The sequence below is a fragment of the Cynoglossus semilaevis genome, unplaced genomic scaffold (assembly GCF_000523025.1).
Source record: "Cynoglossus semilaevis isolate Cse_v1.0 unplaced genomic scaffold, Cse_v1.0 scaffold419, whole genome shotgun sequence".
Lineage (NCBI taxonomy): Eukaryota > Metazoa > Chordata > Actinopteri > Pleuronectiformes > Cynoglossidae > Cynoglossus > Cynoglossus semilaevis.
The window spans coordinates 166,666-184,493 of NW_007585113.1; the positions used below are offsets into that span (position 1 = coordinate 166,666).

Sequence of the window (17,828 nt, forward strand, 5' to 3'; positions counted from 1 at the left end):
ACTCCTCCCCCCCCCCCACCCCCCCGCCCCCGCCGTCACTCTAACCCCCTTCATCATGTTTTCAGCAGCTCACTCCAGTTTGAACTGTGACATTACCTTCAGAAGAACACACCATCTCACCGCACATCTCTTGGTGTCTCTTAGAAAAAAGAAAAAAAAAGGAATGTGACCGTAATGTCCTTCTGATTCAGAATACTGACATGCCATTCTGTGAAATAAAAGCGTTAGTGAAGTGCAATTGAATATATTTTTGTGTGTTGCTATGATAAAAAGGGCCTAAATGAGATTGCAAGCTGGTTCACTGGTAGGTTTTTTCTAAACTGAAGGTGTCGAAGATCTTGCCGTATGCACTTTCCTGCATGTGTGGATGAGACCGTGGATGTGTTTTTGCACTGTAGTTTTTTTTCTTCTTCTTCGTATTTGTTATATATCTTATGTTCAACTCTCATTAAAAGGACTTTGATGCACATTCAGATTTTTTTTTCCTCCTAAATTCTGGAACAGATCATGTCCAGTCTGGCTGCGTTTCTTTACCTTGTGAAAGTAAAAATGCACTTTTAATATTCAATTAGATGTAAATAAATAAATAAACTCACCCTCAGCACCACTGGATTGCTGACGCACAAACGCTACGTTAATTACTGGGATAAGAATCCAATTTTCTGGTTAACGAAACTTAATTAATTGGATACGTTTGATTTAAAATTGTCCGTCTGAGCTTTCAAACTCACTCCAACTCCGCATCTCCTTAAAACAAAGTGCTGTTGTCAGTTCTTAATTCAGGACTTTGTCACAAACACCTTGCCCTACCGTTTAATTTGAAGCTATTTTAAGCGGAAGGCCACTAATTTCAACACAACAATACCGCCATCTAGTGGCTGTATATAAAACTTTGATAAAACTGTGCCCTGTGCTCGGGTAAATTTGTTGGGACAAACATTTTCTTTTTGACAAAACGGGTGTACAGGAGCACACATAAAACAATCAATTGTTAATATGTATTTACCTGTCGCTGTCACTCTAATGGAAAGTATTAAAAATAGTATTCAAAATATGACCGGAAGTTCTCTATGACTCCAACAATAAAATCGAAAAGAAAAGAAAACGAATTAAAAAAAAATACAACTCTTTAAAATTGTAAATATAAAAATAAATAATGATTTGTGGCTGTTACTGCTGTGAAAACGTAATAAGTTAATGACCTTCATAATAATAAAATAATTAATAATGAAATAGGACCACAAATACAGGTGATATTTCTTTTTATTCCTCTCACGATCAAAGCTACGTCACTTATTTTATATTTCCTAGACTTTTACCATTCGTTAACTTCCTACAATGGGATTTTTGTTTTACATTGTTGGTAAAAAACTATTTTTAGACACAAGTTATTTTAAGTTTCTTGTTTATTTTATTTATTTAAAAAAAAACTCTCTACACGTTCTAAAAACAAGGGCAAAAATAATTATACCATTCAGATTGGAGACAAACACAGACGTCATGATGACGTCTTCATCATTCATGGTCATCGTCTTCCTCCCTCCAACTTAACTGCCCCACGAGGGCGCTGTTTCGCTGTGTGCGACGTCACAAAATGCGACGAAACAGCCAGAAGAAAAAAACTTTAAACGGTCGCGGAGTGTGACGTAGCACGCCGAAATGTTTGCCGCGTGCTTTAAAAGCCCTAGGTGAACGGGTTATTCTGAAATGGCGGCTCGACCTGGTCCGGATAAACGGTTGGGACAGGAAGGTAGGTGACTTTTACATTTTTATGCACTACTGTCGGCGTTTTGACTCCGTGTATACTCGGTGCTAAAATAGCTTAGACCCCAGTCAAAGTAGAGGAAAACTTTTATGTATTTACTATTTAGAAACTAATTTTTTTTAAAAAGATTAAACCCACATTAGAATGTTTTTGGAGAATGTCTTCACTCATTTAATCATATTTCACCATTTTCGTGTTTTTAGTGTCTTTTGTGTTAAAGTTTTTACATTGTATTAAACTTGTATTCAACAATGTTTGCCATGAACAGATGCGCACGGAGACCAGGTCGAAGTTTTCTGGTGTAAAAGTTGTAAGAGTACTCTCCTGAAACTAAAGGCAAGGTGAGGAGTCAAACACAGTTTGTTTTTTTTTAAATAAGAAATTAATTATTATTAAGGAGTCAAACACAGTTTGTTTTTGTTTTTTAAATAAGAAATTAATTATTATAAATGTTGTGCTTGCACCAAAACTCCAGTAGTTAATATGCTTTATCTGGGTTTATTTTCCAGATTGGTCGTCCTGAAGATCTTCAACACAGTAGGGATCGTCGGTTTTCTTTTATTCTGAGTGGCCGCCGTGCCCTGCTGTGTGTGAAACATAGTTTGCAGTAAAGTTAGAAAATGGCCGCCTGTCTTTTGTCCCTTTGGTTTTCTTTCTGGTTTTCTGGTTTTTGGAGCAGGAGCGTGGAACAGGTTGTTGGTTAGCTAGTCAGTGAAGTCTTACAGGTGGCTGGCTCTCTGTTCATTGGTGGTTAGGGGAAGGTTTTTGTGACTCTGGTCCCATTTTAATGGTGTGGAACTGCTGAGCGTGTAGGTAAAATGGTGGGTCTGATTTCTGACCGTGGTGGTTCAGTGTTCATAGTTTTAAGCTCAGCAGTTTGTAGTCAATGAGTGTGAATGATGTTCTCTCGCTCAATGTGTGCACTAACAATTATTGCTTTTTAGGTCCTGTCGACAAAGGGTGAGTCCAAAATTTTATTTTATTTCCTCTTCCTGTCCTTTTTTAGGGTTAGGATCAAAGAGCGCTTATTATTGATCAAACATAGGCGTTATTTCTCTGTAATAGAGCTTAATCTAACTTAATCAAAGATGGCTGAACAATGTGGTCTTTAATATTCCTAAGAAATGTACCAAAAAAAAGGCCTAGTTGCTGTGCTATAACTTTTTTTTTCAGCTTCTTCTGGATGACGACAACAAAATGGAGGAAACAATCAATTGCGATTAGTTGCGCGCTTAAAATGTAACACACAAGGTAGGTGACACTACGCCTGTTCTTTCCCAGCCGCCGTGCTGATATTACGCGCTAACATGGCCTCTTGCCGTGACCTTCTTTTCCAGCTGCCGTGCTGCTCTTTATTTCTACCGCTCTGTTTTGCCTCTGTTCTTTTCATAAAAATCTTGCGTCTAAAAATGGCTAGTTGTCGGTCAATGTTAAGTAGACTTAATGACCACTGTTCAGTCTAAAATATGTGTAGTTAGAACATTATACACAAAGTGTATGACAATATTCAGGAGACTAGCAGCAGAATTTCTCCACTGTATTCTTTCAAATCTGTATAGTCTGGAGTGTGTGTGTGTGGGACCAGGGCTGGACTAACATGTAGTTTTTCACCTCTGAAGACAAAGGTTAGCTTAGTTGAACTGTGAGGATTCCTTGTTTTGGCCACTGTGTCAAAAAGGCTGACCTCCAGTAATGGGTTCAGTTTGTTGTAGCGCTTCCTCTTGGCTGACTTGCTTTTCCTGTCTCCTGTCCTTTATTTCCCAGTGTGGCCATTCACTAGTCTCAAACATTTTTACCTTCAGTTTAGATTTCACCGGCAATTTCTATAACGAATATAATTTTGGACGTTGCGTTCGTTTTCAAGACTGCGTTCGTTTTCAAGACTGCGATCGTTATCAAGACTGCGTTCGTTTTCAAGATGGCGTTCGTTTCCTGCGATTTTTGGACGTGGCGTTCGATTTTGAAAGTGTTCAACTTCAAGCGGTCATTTCCTGCAAGTTTTGGATATGGTGGTCGTTTCCTACAGTTTTGGATGTCCTGTTCCTGTTCCACTGCAATTCCTGATGTTTCGGTTGCTGTCATTTCCTGGCTGTCTGTTTGCTGTCCAGAGGAACTACCAGAATTCCAGCGCCATCTATCAACATGGACATCCAGCACCCTAAAAGTCCTATGTATTTCCTTGCCATTGTACCTTTTGTTAATGTATATTCATGTAAATGTGCTTGCCTGTTATTGACAATGTATAGCCATGTAAAGTTGGTCTACTGTTATTGTCAATGTATATTCATGTAAACTTGCTTGCGTGTTATTGTCAATGTATATTTATGTAAACTTGCTTGCCTGTTATTGATGATGCATATCCATGTAAATTTGCTAGCCTGTTATTAATGATGTATAGTCATGTAAATTTGCTTGACTGTAATTGTCAATTTATATTGTCTTGGAGACTGAACTATATATTCAAGTAGGATGTTTTTGTACAAATGCCATTGTTGGACAACCATACTACAACTTCGGTTGTGCTATGTGACAGGTTTGTACACCACATGCTACCACACTCTGTGCTTTAGTCTGTTTGCACTTGTCCACCTTTGGTGTTCCTTGTTTGCATGACCCTCAATGTGATTACCCTTATCTCAATGTCGCATGTTTCACTAGGTTGTCTGAGGTGGTCGAGATCAATAACATATGGGCTAAGTGGGTGTTTTATGTATTGTATTGTAGTTATTTAAATTATTGTTTTATTATAATACTATTTTTTTTTTTTTTTTTTATAATATTTTTTATTTTTTTTAGGCTATAGACCTGCTGCCATCTAGTTTGTCATTGTTGGATTTAAATAACTATTCAGCTCATAGAAGTTGTTTTACAATGTTAAACTTTCCCATTCCACCTGACACTACATGGACTTAAATTGTCTTTAGTGTCATTGAAGTTTTGACTTTTAGAGCTGGCTTGTCTCTTTTTGCCAAGTCTGTTTTCCATCTAAAGACTTGTTTACCCTTCTGTGGTATTTAGACGACGAGTTGGGAGGCCTCCCAGTAGGGGACTTTTTGTCCTCTGCATTCGTTTTACCAGGCGCATGTAGGGCTGAGTTATCAAATTTATAATATTTATATGCCGGTGCAATGTGGTAGGCATACAGGTTAGATTGCGCGTTTAGGGTCTTTAATGGGAACTATACTTGGCAGAGAGACAACCAAAGACTTGGTAAAAAGTTAAAAAAATTTTTTTTTTTTTACACTGAGCTGTATGCACTTCAATCTGAGACAAGTGAAACCGAAATGTTATTTTTATCCCGTCTTGTAGATTTTAACTTAAGTTTTGTGGAAAGTTTTTGTAAGGTAAATCAAGCTGATGTGGTAGTATGATTTATCAAGTTTAGTTGAGAATCAGCAAACTCCTCCCATGGTACCGCTACTACAATGGACCTATGGTCTAAAGAGAGATTTAGTAACTGACACAGTATTCTGTGAACAGGTTGATGGCAAAGGATTATACTGCTCGCATCTCTGATGATTGGCAGAAAACCTGGGAGATGGTATTCACTGGTGTTAGTTTAATTTACTGGTGTTTAATCTGGGTTAATTTTTGTCAAAGTGTTGTTATTGACTAAATGTGGTAAGGTCAATCAATTAAACTGCTAAGACTCCTCAGTACTAGGTTCTTGCAAGATCTGGAAATCTTCCATCCTGGACTGTATGAAGGAAGTGGCCCAGGAGACCCAACCCCTTAGCAGCTAGATGTCAGCCGCAGGATGTCTTCAGGTTTGTTCTTCACATTGATTATTGTTGAATCTGTTCCCTTTAATCTCCAGACTGACCGACTGATCTGATCGGTGTCTCTAGGATTCTATGGACCAGAGTTGACCAAGGATGGAGACGTTGGATCTGGGATCAAGGGACCTGAGGTGAACTGATTGACTTGCTGTAGGTTTTGGCTTATTTTTTTTTATTTTACAAAATGTCACTATTGTGACTAAATGTTGACTTGTAAGGAATCAAGGGAATTTAAACTTGGTGTTTTGTTTCCCTTTTCTGAGAACTCTTTATCCAGTGTTAAAAAAAAAAAGCATTTTGTCTTGTTCTGTCCAGTCTGTCACTAACTCATTTTGCTGTTTATTTTTTAAATTTTTTTTTGATTTTTATTAACCCAGTCTTGGAGCCTTCACTATCACTGTGGACGACGCATCTCAGGGCAGCGGTGTTTCTGGGTTCATTACCATCTGTTCACACAGCAGACCAAAGTCTATTTGGATGGACCCCACAGAGCTGAAGTCAATGATTGTGGGTTTGTTTGTATGTTTGTTTTGTCTCCCAGTTATTATTTGTCTACCTCTGCCCTTGCATAACTTTTTTTTTTTTCCTCTTTTTCCTCTTCCCCTCTTGTCCTCCTTGTTGTTAGCAGATGTTGGACCAGACCTTGCAAAGCGTGACACATACAGGACGACTAATGTGATAAGTGAAGCAAACTCCCCATGAAGAGCACCATTAAGTATGGGTTATTTGGTTTTGTTTGTTAGCGTTGTCCTTCTCTGGTATGTGTTTGATTCATGTTGTTTCCTATTCTGATCTTAGATCCAAAAGGCCTGAGACTACAGAACTTGGAGACGCTACACCCCGGTCAGGCCAAGATAATCCACACCTGCCTCCTCCCTACTGGGTGTCTTTAAGGTGTGTACTAAATTTTAAAGTCCTGGTATGATCACTGTGTTATTGAGTAGAAAACTTACTGGACTCATTTATGTTTAGGTCCTAGCCCCAGAGGACCCAGGATCACCACAGCTGACAGGAGTGTCCATTTTAATGCCTGTTCAGCTGTATATGTTTTGTTTGTTTTTTTTTATTTATTTTTTTTATTATTTATTTTTTTTATTATTCTGATAACATTGACCATTTACAAATCAGCATAACATTTCATTGGTATTCTGAGATGTTGGTCTTTAGTCACTGATGACTTCAACTACACGCTTGATCCCAGATTGACTTCTTAAGTTTACAATCAGTCAGAATTTAATGAGCTGGATTTTCTTCACACTTCTAACTAACACTAACTACCACTAACTACCACTATTACCCTACTACCCTCCTTCCTCTTTGCATGCCAAGAAATCCAGTCATGAATTCTTACTGGGTTGTACCATGGACCTGGGGTACAACATCGTCCTCCGAAACTTTTACCGACCAGTCAATGACAAGTCTTTTAGAACAGAGTGAGTGACGATCTGGTTTATGATCAAGCGTTCGTAGTTGTTTTATATGTGACCTTTTGACCACATCAAGGACTATATGTGAGAAGCTATGCTGATTCTGTTAATGGTTGTTTTAGTGGAGAGTGAAATTCCACAGTAGTTTTTATTTATTTATTTTTTTCACTCCACAAAAACATATCTTATTTATAATTTAATTAACTGTATTCATTGGTGCACACTTACTGTACACATAATAATAAAAAAAGTGGCAACCGTAGGTATAAACCTACACCTGTCATTTTTTTTGTTCATGCAATGTACAGAAATATATATATATTTAGAAATGACAATTTACCTTGAATATTAATCCTGTTTAGCTACCTGATTAATTTGATAAGTGTTTGTTTGATAGCCCTAGTAAATATGTATTTACTTTTTAATTTTGGGTTTTTAGCTGTGTACTGCAAAGAATGATGGGAAAGGATTATAATTTCTTAATTACTAATATTATTTATAGCCAAGTAAACATAATTGGGTTGTATTTATTCGATTGTACTCTTATGGTGTAAACCCACTTTACTTAGATATCTTTCAATGTGATCATGTTGTGTTGATGAGTGTGTATGCATTTGTGATTGTGCTTTCTTTTGTAAAAATAAAATTGACTGTTTTGTCAATTAAATAAAATGTACTTTAATCCACACTTCAAGGTCTTAATACAAACTGCATCAAGACAATACTGTTAGAAAATGAATTTTTTGATTATCGTGCAAGAGGAAGGTGAAAGCCAGAGAGAATGAACACAAAAAAAAATTTCTCAAATTCTCAGTGCTTTTTCTTTTAATGTGTTTGACAATATATTTCCTATATCTTTTTTTTTTCTCTTTATTGCTATTAAAAAACCTTCCTCCTAATTCTATTCCCATTAATTCCATAGGTTCAGGGGTAAAAACGTACACTGGTCAAGGACACAGGCAGTAAGGAATTCAGTTGACTTAAAACCCAATGTAGCTTATTCTTGTGAGTATATATCATGACAAAGTGCCAAAAAACATGACAATCAATCCATCAGGCCCAGTGCAGGGGCCTTAACAAGACAATTAAAAAGGGTATAAAATACTCATGTAACTCAGAGCATACAATATAACGTACATCATTATCACTTGTATGATCACTGGAAGAGAGGCTTGAAAATAGCCAGGTAGAAGACTAGTAAAGTGGAGCTACAGGGGCAGTAATACGAGCTTTGGATACAACATGTTGTACGCTTAGCACATCACATGGTCAAAGTCGGTTAACAGCTAGCGCCGTCGCAGACTTTGGGCTTTAGGTTCAAGTTACAAAGATACAGGGGAAAAAAAGTGGATTTGCTGTTTTAGGAAAGAAATAAAGCAGGGTCAAAGTAAAAAAAAACAAAAAACCATGTAGTCAGAGTCAAAGTAAAAAAAAAACAAAAAACCATGTAGTCAGAGAACTGTTGTTTATCCTCGATGGGCTAACTAGCCCTGATTTATGCCTCACTCTGATAAGTCTCTTTCACTCGTTCATCCAAAATTCATCCATTCTTTCATCCATCCCTCTATCCATTCATCCACCACTCTGCCTCTCTGTCTCACGCCCTCAGTTCATCATGCAGCAGACTTTAGTCAGGGAAGCGCTGACAGGCCTTTTTCCAGCGACAGGCTGTGCACCACTGGTCCTTGCGCTCCACTCCGTACACCTTGCGGCACTTTTTGGCCTCGCCACGACTCTTCCTGCAGATGAAAAGACAAAGATTTAGATAATGAGCGAGGCAAAAAAAAAAAAAAGTCAATCAGTGATGTAGATAAATACTCGGTTGGACCAGTCTAAATTTCTGACATCCTAGCTTTAGTTGAAAACGACGCTGATATACTGGCAGGAATTGAAGAAAGACACTCATAAAGATCTTCTTCAACAGCTCTGATTATCTTTTTTTTTTTTTTAATTTTCATCTGTTGCCAACAAGCATCTTGTAGAATGTGGACAACACACCAGCATGTGTGAGAAATGAAACTGAGCTTTTTAATGCATACTTAGCAGCACCTATAGGAAGAACGATGTAACTACATGCTAAATGCTGTCAAAGACAAAAAAAATCCATTCAATTTTAACAGAAAAGGTGAACTCCACCTTTAAGGAAGCTGGAAGGCTAACAGGCAGGGACTTAAATAAACAGTTCCCTCAATAGGTCGCCTGGTTATTATGATAAATGCAGAGAGGAAAAAAAAACCATTTCACTAAGTATGTAAGATTAAGTGACATCTAATGGTGAGTCCAAGTACGGCAAAAGAAGTTAAAAAACTCGAAATCTTGCTGGTTCTTCTTCTTTTTTTTCTTTTTTTTTAATGAGGGGATTTTTAAATCAGCTATATTCCAGAAGTGGATGACTCAGTGACGAAGAGAATATTTAATTCCCAGAGGCTGTGAATTTTACTCACTCACTACAGCTGGTGAGGCAGACTAATAATGCATAAACGACTACATTAAAATGTAATGATGCAAAGCAGCACAGTATTATCATTAGCCACTAAGTCACAATGATGGATTACTACTGAGCGGCTCAGCTCACTGCTGAGTTGAGTTTTTCCCTGAACTAACACTCGACTGTATTTCAATTTGTTTAAAACAAGAGCCATCAAATCTATTAAGGGTCATGGAGAACTTTTCTGCATTAGAGACCTTAGAGGGTCCTAGGTGGTTTGTATTTGACTGACAGCTGATAGATTCTCACTTGGTAACAATGTATAAAACAATATTGTATCAAAAGGCTTGACTTGTGAATCGGGGTTTTACCACCCCCTGCAGGAAATGTAGGGGAACTACATGTCTTTACAACGCACTTAAAATTCCTTTATATTTTTGATTTCGGTCAAAACAAATTTTAATTAGGAAATAAATCTATTCCGGTGTATATAAAGTATAAATATGTATGACACATACATGTCCTACAGAATGTATTTAAAGGAATGTTAGGGCAACAACTAACATCTATTAAATTTAGCAACTGTGTTTTTCAATATGTAAGTCCATATTTTTATCTTTTAATGACATTTCTGGTCCTCCTACCTGAAGGAGCAGTGGGTGCGGGAAGGTGATGCACTCATGGGCTGCAGCCGGTTCTGCTGCAGCCACTGTTCTCCAACACTGACGGACCGACAGCGAGGTTTCACCATCTGAGCGGAGAGCAGACAAAATGAGGCAATGTTTGATTTTTGGCCAGACAAGGCAACAAAGTAAAAATATTTTCATATATACACATACACACTTATACATATACATATATATTTTTATATATATGTACATATATATACACACACATATACATATATATATGCATATACTGTATGTATGTATATGTATGTATATATGTGTATATATGTATATATATGGGTATGTATGTGTATATATATATAACTGGTTCAGAGCACACTATCATTGGGATAGAGTCATGCCTGTATCAGATACAATTTCTTATATACTGTACATATATTTTATATATACCGGAGGATTAGTATGGCCAGAAACTGAGCTGGTGGGGGTCCAGCCCTGACATCCAGAGCTTCTAGAGGCCACAGGTACCTGGACGGGACTGCAGGCCTGTAGGAAAAAAAAAAAAAAGAACAAGAGACAACACTCGTTATTACAAAGGTAGGCAGTAGAGCACTTTGTGGTAATCTGTAATTTGCCATGTAATTTGCAATGTCCTCTGGGGCTCAAACCCAGGACCTTTGGTGTATAAGGCAGGTGTCATAACCGCTACACTATAGAACCACAGGGCCGGGCTGTTCCAAAAATATTCCAGATTCTACTGGTCACAGTATTTCTTCTTAATCACAACATGATAGAATCATTTTGAGGACAACGGCAGGAGGCTATATTTTTGTATCTTTTAGAACAGCGGTACGGGACTAAAACATGAAGTTTTGTCATGTATTAAATCAAGTTTCCACTTGTTTAGTCATTATGACCGTAACAAGAAATATCTGGCACCAAAAAGTTGCACTGCTAATAAATTTGCCCCTGGGAGTAATCCGACTTTTACACCCCCGGATTAGATGAACGAAGGCTTCACCATCCCTAAATCCAACAGAAAGAGGAAAAAACATAGAAGTTCTAATATCAGACACAGCCAGCAGTTACATGTGATTGATTCAGCGCTGGAGCTTTTCTTGCCTTGGCTGAAACAAATATGAAATATGCCACACATACTTTGTGGTTTTGCTGTGAAACCGTTTCTGTTTCCTTTGCCCTAAATCTTTTCCCTTCGCAGTGGTATTCAGTCTGCACACAGCACATGGCCACATTCTTATTACGAGTTTAACTGTTGAGTGTTGAAATACATTTTTTTTTCTTCTTCCTCTGGCATTTTCATAAAACTGAAATGAATAATATCGGCCTCGACTGGGCATGTGTGCCTCTACTGCCGTGAAGAACGTGTCGGCGTTTTCTCCGCCTTTCACAGGCTGCTTTGAGTCTGCTCTCCTTAGGGGAGCGAGCCGGCTGCCAGCTTAGTCTCTCACTGTCACAAAGCATCCATTTACACGCTCAGTAGTACGGGGTAAACTCAGGTCACCGCTAATATGTGCTGCTTTGTGATGCATAAACAAAGTTGTAGCTCACTGGTCTGCTGGAGAGAAGAAGAAAAAAAAAAAAAACGGCAGGAGGCTAAAGGCTAAAGAGTGGGAAGCTCTGGAACCACATCAGAGGTTTGTACATGGAAATTCTCTCATGGTTTTTTTTTTTTGGTAATTGCAGTCTCTCTTCATCAAAACTGAAAGTATGACAACGTTATGAAATAAAATCTAAGAAGGACATTTAGAATGTCATACCGAGGACAATGTTGTCTCCTCACTTCACTCTCAAATGGCCTAAAACAGGCATGGGCAAACTAAGGCCCGGGGGCCAGATGCGGCCCATTCAGCTTTTTAATCCGGCCCGCCAAACATTTCCAAATTATATAATTTATTTATATCAGTAGAATTATACTTCTGCCTTTTCTCTGCAATACCTACGTTTCCCCAATAGATGGCGTGGAAAATGCTATTTCTTTTTTTTTTTTTTAGCATTTTAGCCTTTACACATGACACATGAACGCTCCATCTATCTGCTCCTGACCTGGCCCGCACCCCTGTTCAATTTTAGGACCAATTGTGGCATCATATCCAAAGAGATTTATAATGAAGTGATAAAGAGTGAGCAATAATTCTTAAAAAAAACAATAAAACAAGCCTGATCTGACTATAGTCTGACTCAACACCGGCTATTCTAAGAGTAAAGAATAAAAAGTTAATTATATAAATTATTTTGGCACTTACAATTCTGTATTTTTTTTACTATGGTACTTAAATAATTCTATCCCTGAACATTAGAAGTTTTTAAATGACTTAAAAAGCATTATTTGAATTACTTTTAATTCAACATCATTCATAGAAGTCAGCAAGAAAGTGAAGTGAAGAAATAAATTAAAAAAAAAAATCCCCGACAAACAAATCCCCACAGTCCGCACCCACCTGGTACAGATGCTCTGAGTGGATCTGCCAGAAGCTGCTTGGAGCTGACTGGCTGAGAGGACTGGGTCTAGTTGGACCTGGCCCTGAGCTGGAGTTGGACCTGGGCCTGTGAGCTGCTGGGATCTGAAGCCCAGAGCCTGGAGGAGAAGTGCAAGAGGCCCAGCTGAGATGAGAGGATGTGGTTTGGCCCAGAGCCTGCTGGGAAGGACCTGGAGTGGAGCTGGCATCCACGCTCTCGCAGGAGATCTTGGTGTAGTAAAAGTCCTCCTCTCTCTGGGACTGATCTAATCCACTGCTGTGTGTGTGTGTGAGAGACAGACAGAGACAGTGTGAGACGGGAAGACTTGTTATGTTTGTCCAAGTGTGTTGAAAGCAGCGCGCACTGTGGTCCGAACGCAAACTTCTCTCAAATGTGTCACAACGTTGGCCTTAATAAGTGCAGGGGCGTCAGTGAGTAAATACTTCATTCCCTCTTGTTTTCAGCGCACTGTTCCAGCTCTGAATGTTTCCACTGTAATAAACTGTTCTGTTTGCACCGCACCCTAGATTACAAAGAACCAGTGTAGCCATGAAGCTGCTGACCGCTAACTGATTGGATTCGGGTTTTGGATTTTGAAACTACAAAGAGTCTACATCATCATTACAATTTGTTTCATTTACTCATTAGTGTTTTGTGTATTTTACTATATGTTTGTGTCAAGACTGATGGGGGAAACTGGGCAAAAGCTATGGTACGATCTAGCTCAGGCGTGGGCAAACTTTTTGAAACGCGAGCCACAATTGGTCCTAAAATTGAACAGGGGTGCGGGGTCAGGAGCAGGTAGATGGAGCGTTCGTGTGAACTAAGATAAATGACATGGAAAAGCTATGCTCAAATGCGTTTATCATTTACGACGCCATCTATTGGGGAAACGTGGGTATTGCAGGGAAAGGCAGAAGTGTAATAATATAATTTGGAAAAGTTTGGCGGACCGCATTAAAAAGCTGAACGAGCCGCATCCGGCCCCTGGGCCTTAGTTTGCCCATGCCTGATCTAGCTTGGACATCTGCATTTTTTATTGCTAACAGTACATGTGCTCCAAAAATGTAACCTTACGTATCAGCTTTTTATTTGATCCGCAATAGTGTGCAAAGTCAATGATTTAACCACTGACACACTGGTGGGTCGCAGGCTATATTTTCAAAGGGTCGCTGACCAAAAAAAAAAAAAAAAAAGTTGAGATAAAAATCAGCAGAGTCTCGCCTTTTCCCACTCCTTAACAGCGGGTGGCGATAATTCCCCCGTAACACGTGCAGTTTCACATGGTGGTAGCACAGACATGCCGGCATACTCAAAGCAATATAACAGGCTCACCCGAGATGCAGCACACGGATGTGTCGTTTTATTCCCACCGAAGATGTTAGCACCTTGCCACAACTGGGCCAGAGACACTTGTACACACCTCGGAAAGAGCTCTGAGAAAAGGGGAAAGGCAACAAGAGAGGAGAGATGAGTGTAGAGAAGATGATGTTTCCCTTTCACTTCTACTAAACATAAAAATATTTTTTTATGCTTTTTTTCTTTCTTTCAATATACCTTTGGCTTTTTGGAATTGAGCTCCTCTCCTTGCTCCATCTCCATGTAAAGGCCTTCATCGGGACTGCTGTCCATCTCAGTGACAGACGGCGAAGGGGTGGGGCTTGTGTTGCCATGGTCCCAGCTCCAGTAGCCGCTGCTGCCGCTGTCAGAGAGCTCGCCCCCGCCGCACTCCATGTCAGCTGATGATGACGAGCCCGCTGTGAAACGGGAAGATTCACCAGAACTTTTTAACAAATGCCCCTTATCTTCCAGTGCTTCACCACATGCCCCTAAAACACGACACTGCAAACTGCCTCGGAAATTGTAAAAAAAAAAAAAAACCCCATTATGCTATTGTTAGTTAGCATTCTAAAATGTTCAACTCAATTCTAAAATCCTATAATAACTGATAAGGATGAACTAGAAACAGCACAGTCACAGCTGTGAAATACCAGTGATTTCCCAGTGTACGATCGAGTCCAAATAACAAACAGTCCCTTGTTCATGATCAGAATCAAAACTGGTGCCAAGTGGTGCAAAACAAATTGTCTTGTGCACGATAAAACTGTAAAAAGCTTTAATCTAGTTGGGGTTTTTTTTTCTCTTTAATTATAACCTCAAAATACCTTGGTATTTTTAAAAAGTCGATAAATCATTTACTCTTATCCTAGGAGTATACGTACTGTATGCTTAAGGATGTTTGATAAAAAAAAAAAAGAGAGAGACTGACCAGGTCCAGGATCTGTCTGTTGGGGACTCTGAACCACAGGATTACATGACAAGCTGGTCAGAACCATGGCGGCCATGATTTCGTCCATCTCCACTGACTCTGGGCTGCGGACACTGGACAAAAAAACGTGGAAGTAAAAAAATGTTAATTTTGTGTCATGTGTGCCCTTGTTCCTACACCAGTCGTACCAGTCGAACAAAGTACTTAGTAGTATCGATGTAAATAGTAGTTCTAGCTACCTCTGCAGTGCTTCTCCGTTTGCAAACACATTTTTCAGGTGCACTGTGTGTCCGACAGCATGGAGCTGGTGGGCCAGGTTGCTCCAACCTTGTCCGTTTTCCTTCTGCATTTGAGCTAGTGTCTTGATTGGTTGATGTCCATTCTCCATCACACAGCTCTCTGTTGCCACCTTCAATGAGAAGTAGGGACACATTCACGTCATCTTGGTTTCCAAATCGTTTGATTTCACACGTCTTGCTGGACAAATTCATCAGTAGAAGTCGTCAGTTACAGTGATCTTGAATGGTTTTCGGTTATTATTTACGGATAAAATGTTTAAAAACCGCCTCTTACTAGAGTCTGCTGAGTGTCAGGCCCACTGCTGCTGTGCACCACTGTAGAGACGCAGGCCCGTATTCCTGATGGCTCTGCTCCAGCTTCGCATTTGCGTCCAATAGCTGCCATGGTGCTGCTGCATGCAGACAGGGAACATAACACAGAGCGTTACACCACCTTGCTACAAACACACAACAGATACACTATAAAACTTAAAACCAATATCACTTGCCTGACGTTACTTTACAGTGTTTACTCTGGAGTCATATTCTAATGAACTAAAGTGTAAATCATCACGCTGTTTAAAAATTAAAGCTGAGAGCTCAAAGACATGACGACCGAAAATAACCTCTATTAAAAGCATGAGGGTTGTTCCCAGACTTGACCTTACACAGCTGTTTTCACAAGCCAACATTTAGTACTCTGACCTTCATGTTTGAAACTGATAGTGACCTAGCGCTTAAAAAAGACGTTATAACACTTTTACGATTTCTATGTTTTCTTAAAGTTCGGAATGTAACAGACGGGTTTAGAATTTGAAACATGTGGTTTGAATATGGCATCGGATTTTTCCCAAAAAAACAGAAAAGAAAATGGAGTGGGTGTAAATAAACACCCATCGCTCGGTTAAAGGAAAGCGACAACAGCACAGCACAGTGAAAATTGGAGCAGGAATTCAAAAGCACACACACACACACTTGACATTTTTCTTAAGGACTCATTTCAATGACCCAAAAAACTAAAATTTAAACTAGCTATGTTTCAGGACAGGGCGTGTCCCCGTCCTGAAACATTACCAGTTAATGCTTGATCCCGCTGCTAACATACCTGAATATTACCACTTTAGTGTAACTAGAGCCTTGGGGATGAGTATTGCTAAAATGGGACCAAGTTTGGTCACCTAAACTTTTATGGACAGCTGACAAAAACTCTCTCTCTGTCACACAGACACACTGAATTTGGACCCATTTGTGCTTCTTGCCCACTCTGTTGACACTGATAACGTGTTCTGCAGTCTTAATCTGACGTCCTTTCACCATGGCCTGACGTCCTTAAAAATAAAACGGGGACACTGCTGCATTCAGAAGACATGGAATTAACTCTACTGAAATGGCTGAGTGGCCTCGAGCAACCATTTTTTCACCTCGTTTTCCATTCCCATCATTTAATTCTCGTATACTAATAAAGTGTAACGGACTGTAAAGATAAACATTACACTTCTTCAGTTTCGAAGGTCTGAAGAGACTTTGTTTATTAGTTATATCTATATTTTTAGTTTTTGAACAACGTGTGACTACGCGTTCTACGACGAAACTTATGAGGAACAAAAAAACGAAACTGAATTCCATAAAACTTTGAAACAAAACGAACCAAAACATGTAAGTTTGTGTAACACAAGTGAAACACAATAACCAATATGTAACGTGACATTAAAGTTTACTACTGCAAAGATAGTTTAAAATTGTTCATTTATCAAAATGCCGCTGAACTGCAGCGCTTTTTAAACGAAGATCTGTAAAGTCCAATACTTTACTGCACACGTAAACGCACCAGAGTCTGACTTCCCCCATTTCTCGACTAATCAGCGGCGAGCTTTAATAGTAAACAAGAAGCTCGGGGTGGGCGGGGGACCTTCCCTGATTGGCCAGGCTCTTCCGGTGATGTACACACCTCCCCGCTGGTCAACGTGTTTGGGCACGAGTTTCGCTGGGAGGGACTGAGCCGGCCAAGAAGGATAATGTCGAAAATATCTGTATTTTTAAACTCGTTAAGGCGTCAAGTCACACAAACAAAGGCCGGTGCAAGGGGCAATTGTAGTGACGCTACTTAAGTCTGCACAACAGTGGAAACAATTGTTAAAAAAATCATATCACTGTTTTTCATGTCTTTAACCGCTACCATAACAGATACTTGCACCCGGGATAAAATGCATACATAAAACATAACGTCGATTTGAATTGAACACAATTAAACAAGCCAGTTCCAATGCAAGTTGCACAAGATCGAGCAGCACAGAAAACGCAGCTCAAAGATCCCCTCCCCTCTGCTTCCCTCCTCCCTCCGCTACTAAAGGAAAACAATTTTTTTTCCTCTGCGTTTGCTGCAAATTGTTTATAACAACACTATTAAAATGACCATCGTTCGACTTTCATATACTTACTCGATCAGGGGAGACCTTGGCCTCGTCCTCAAAGCCGCAGCAACGGGATTAAATTCATAAAACCGCCTGCTTGTACCGCCGCTCACCGGCTCCTCGGTCTCAGTCTGTGCCGGGAGAAAAAGGGGGTTGGTCGGTCGGTCGGATGCGCGCCTACGTGTGTCTGCACGGTGGACCAATGCCGGGGATGACAGCTGGGCAGAGATATCAGCAGCAGGCTGTAGCGCCGCCGCTGTGCAGAGAAGTATGATGTAGGTGAGAGGTTAGCAGAGCAGCAGCAGCAGCGACTGCGTCCATATGTGTTTGTAACTGTTCCCCACACACACACACACACGCACAC

The 17,828-nt window shown here is 39.6% G+C and overlaps 2 protein-coding genes and 2 long non-coding RNA genes across 11 annotated transcripts in view; 3 read left to right on the forward strand and 1 right to left on the reverse strand.

The window, feature by feature from the left end:
* The window catches only part of pnocb (prepronociceptin b), a 16,441-nt gene extending 16,070 nt beyond the window's left edge, over positions 1 to 371 (forward strand). Inside the window, exon 4 of the mRNA XM_008337169.3 lies at positions 327 to 371. Coding sequence (XP_008335391.1) covers positions 327 to 371 — 45 coding nt within the window. The remainder of the gene's footprint in view (positions 1 to 326) is intronic.
* Positions 372 to 1,350: 979 nt separating this feature from the next.
* On the forward strand, positions 1,351 to 4,518 carry LOC103398503 (uncharacterized). The gene is made up of 3 exons (XR_523502.3): positions 1,351 to 1,750; positions 2,034 to 2,106; positions 2,275 to 4,518. It is a non-coding gene; the product is annotated as an uncharacterized LOC103398503 (long non-coding RNA).
* Positions 4,519 to 4,561: 43 nt separating this feature from the next.
* On the forward strand, positions 4,562 to 6,910 carry LOC103398504 (uncharacterized). 4 transcript variants are annotated; one of them, XR_003049005.1, is made up of 7 exons: positions 4,562 to 4,982; positions 5,423 to 5,532; positions 5,614 to 5,694; positions 5,922 to 6,051; positions 6,173 to 6,259; positions 6,343 to 6,438; positions 6,517 to 6,910. It is a non-coding gene; the product is annotated as an uncharacterized LOC103398504 (long non-coding RNA). The 4 variants fall into 4 exon arrangements; XR_003049006.1 differs by having other exon boundaries at positions 4,562 to 4,975; XR_523503.3 differs by lacking the exon at positions 4,562 to 4,982 and having other exon boundaries at positions 4,999 to 5,532.
* A 1,509-nt stretch (positions 6,911 to 8,419) lies between these two features.
* Positions 8,420 to 17,828, reverse strand: part of znf395b (zinc finger protein 395b) — an 11,018-nt gene continuing 1,609 nt past the window's right edge. Inside the window, exons 1-10 of one of the 5 annotated variants that reach the window (XM_017030752.2) lie at positions 17,492 to 17,765; positions 15,349 to 15,466; positions 15,015 to 15,184; positions 14,776 to 14,888; positions 14,064 to 14,263; positions 13,842 to 13,942; positions 12,488 to 12,782; positions 10,479 to 10,574; positions 10,044 to 10,150; positions 8,420 to 8,710 (exon numbers count right to left, since the gene is read on the reverse strand). In XM_017030752.2, the coding sequence (XP_016886241.1) occupies positions 8,599 to 8,710; positions 10,044 to 10,150; positions 10,479 to 10,574; positions 12,488 to 12,782; positions 13,842 to 13,942; positions 14,064 to 14,263; positions 14,776 to 14,888; positions 15,015 to 15,184; positions 15,349 to 15,459 (1,305 nt within the window). In that variant the 5' untranslated portion in view covers positions 15,460 to 15,466; positions 17,492 to 17,765 and the 3' untranslated portion in view covers positions 8,420 to 8,598. Of the gene's footprint in view, positions 8,711 to 10,043; positions 10,151 to 10,478; positions 10,575 to 12,487; positions 12,783 to 13,841; positions 13,943 to 14,063; positions 14,264 to 14,775; positions 14,889 to 15,014; positions 15,185 to 15,348; positions 15,467 to 15,562; positions 16,131 to 16,158; positions 16,570 to 17,491; positions 17,766 to 17,828 lie in introns of those variants that run through there. The other 4 variants (XM_025053613.1, XM_025053612.1, XM_025053614.1 and 1 more) reach the window with 4 other exon arrangements.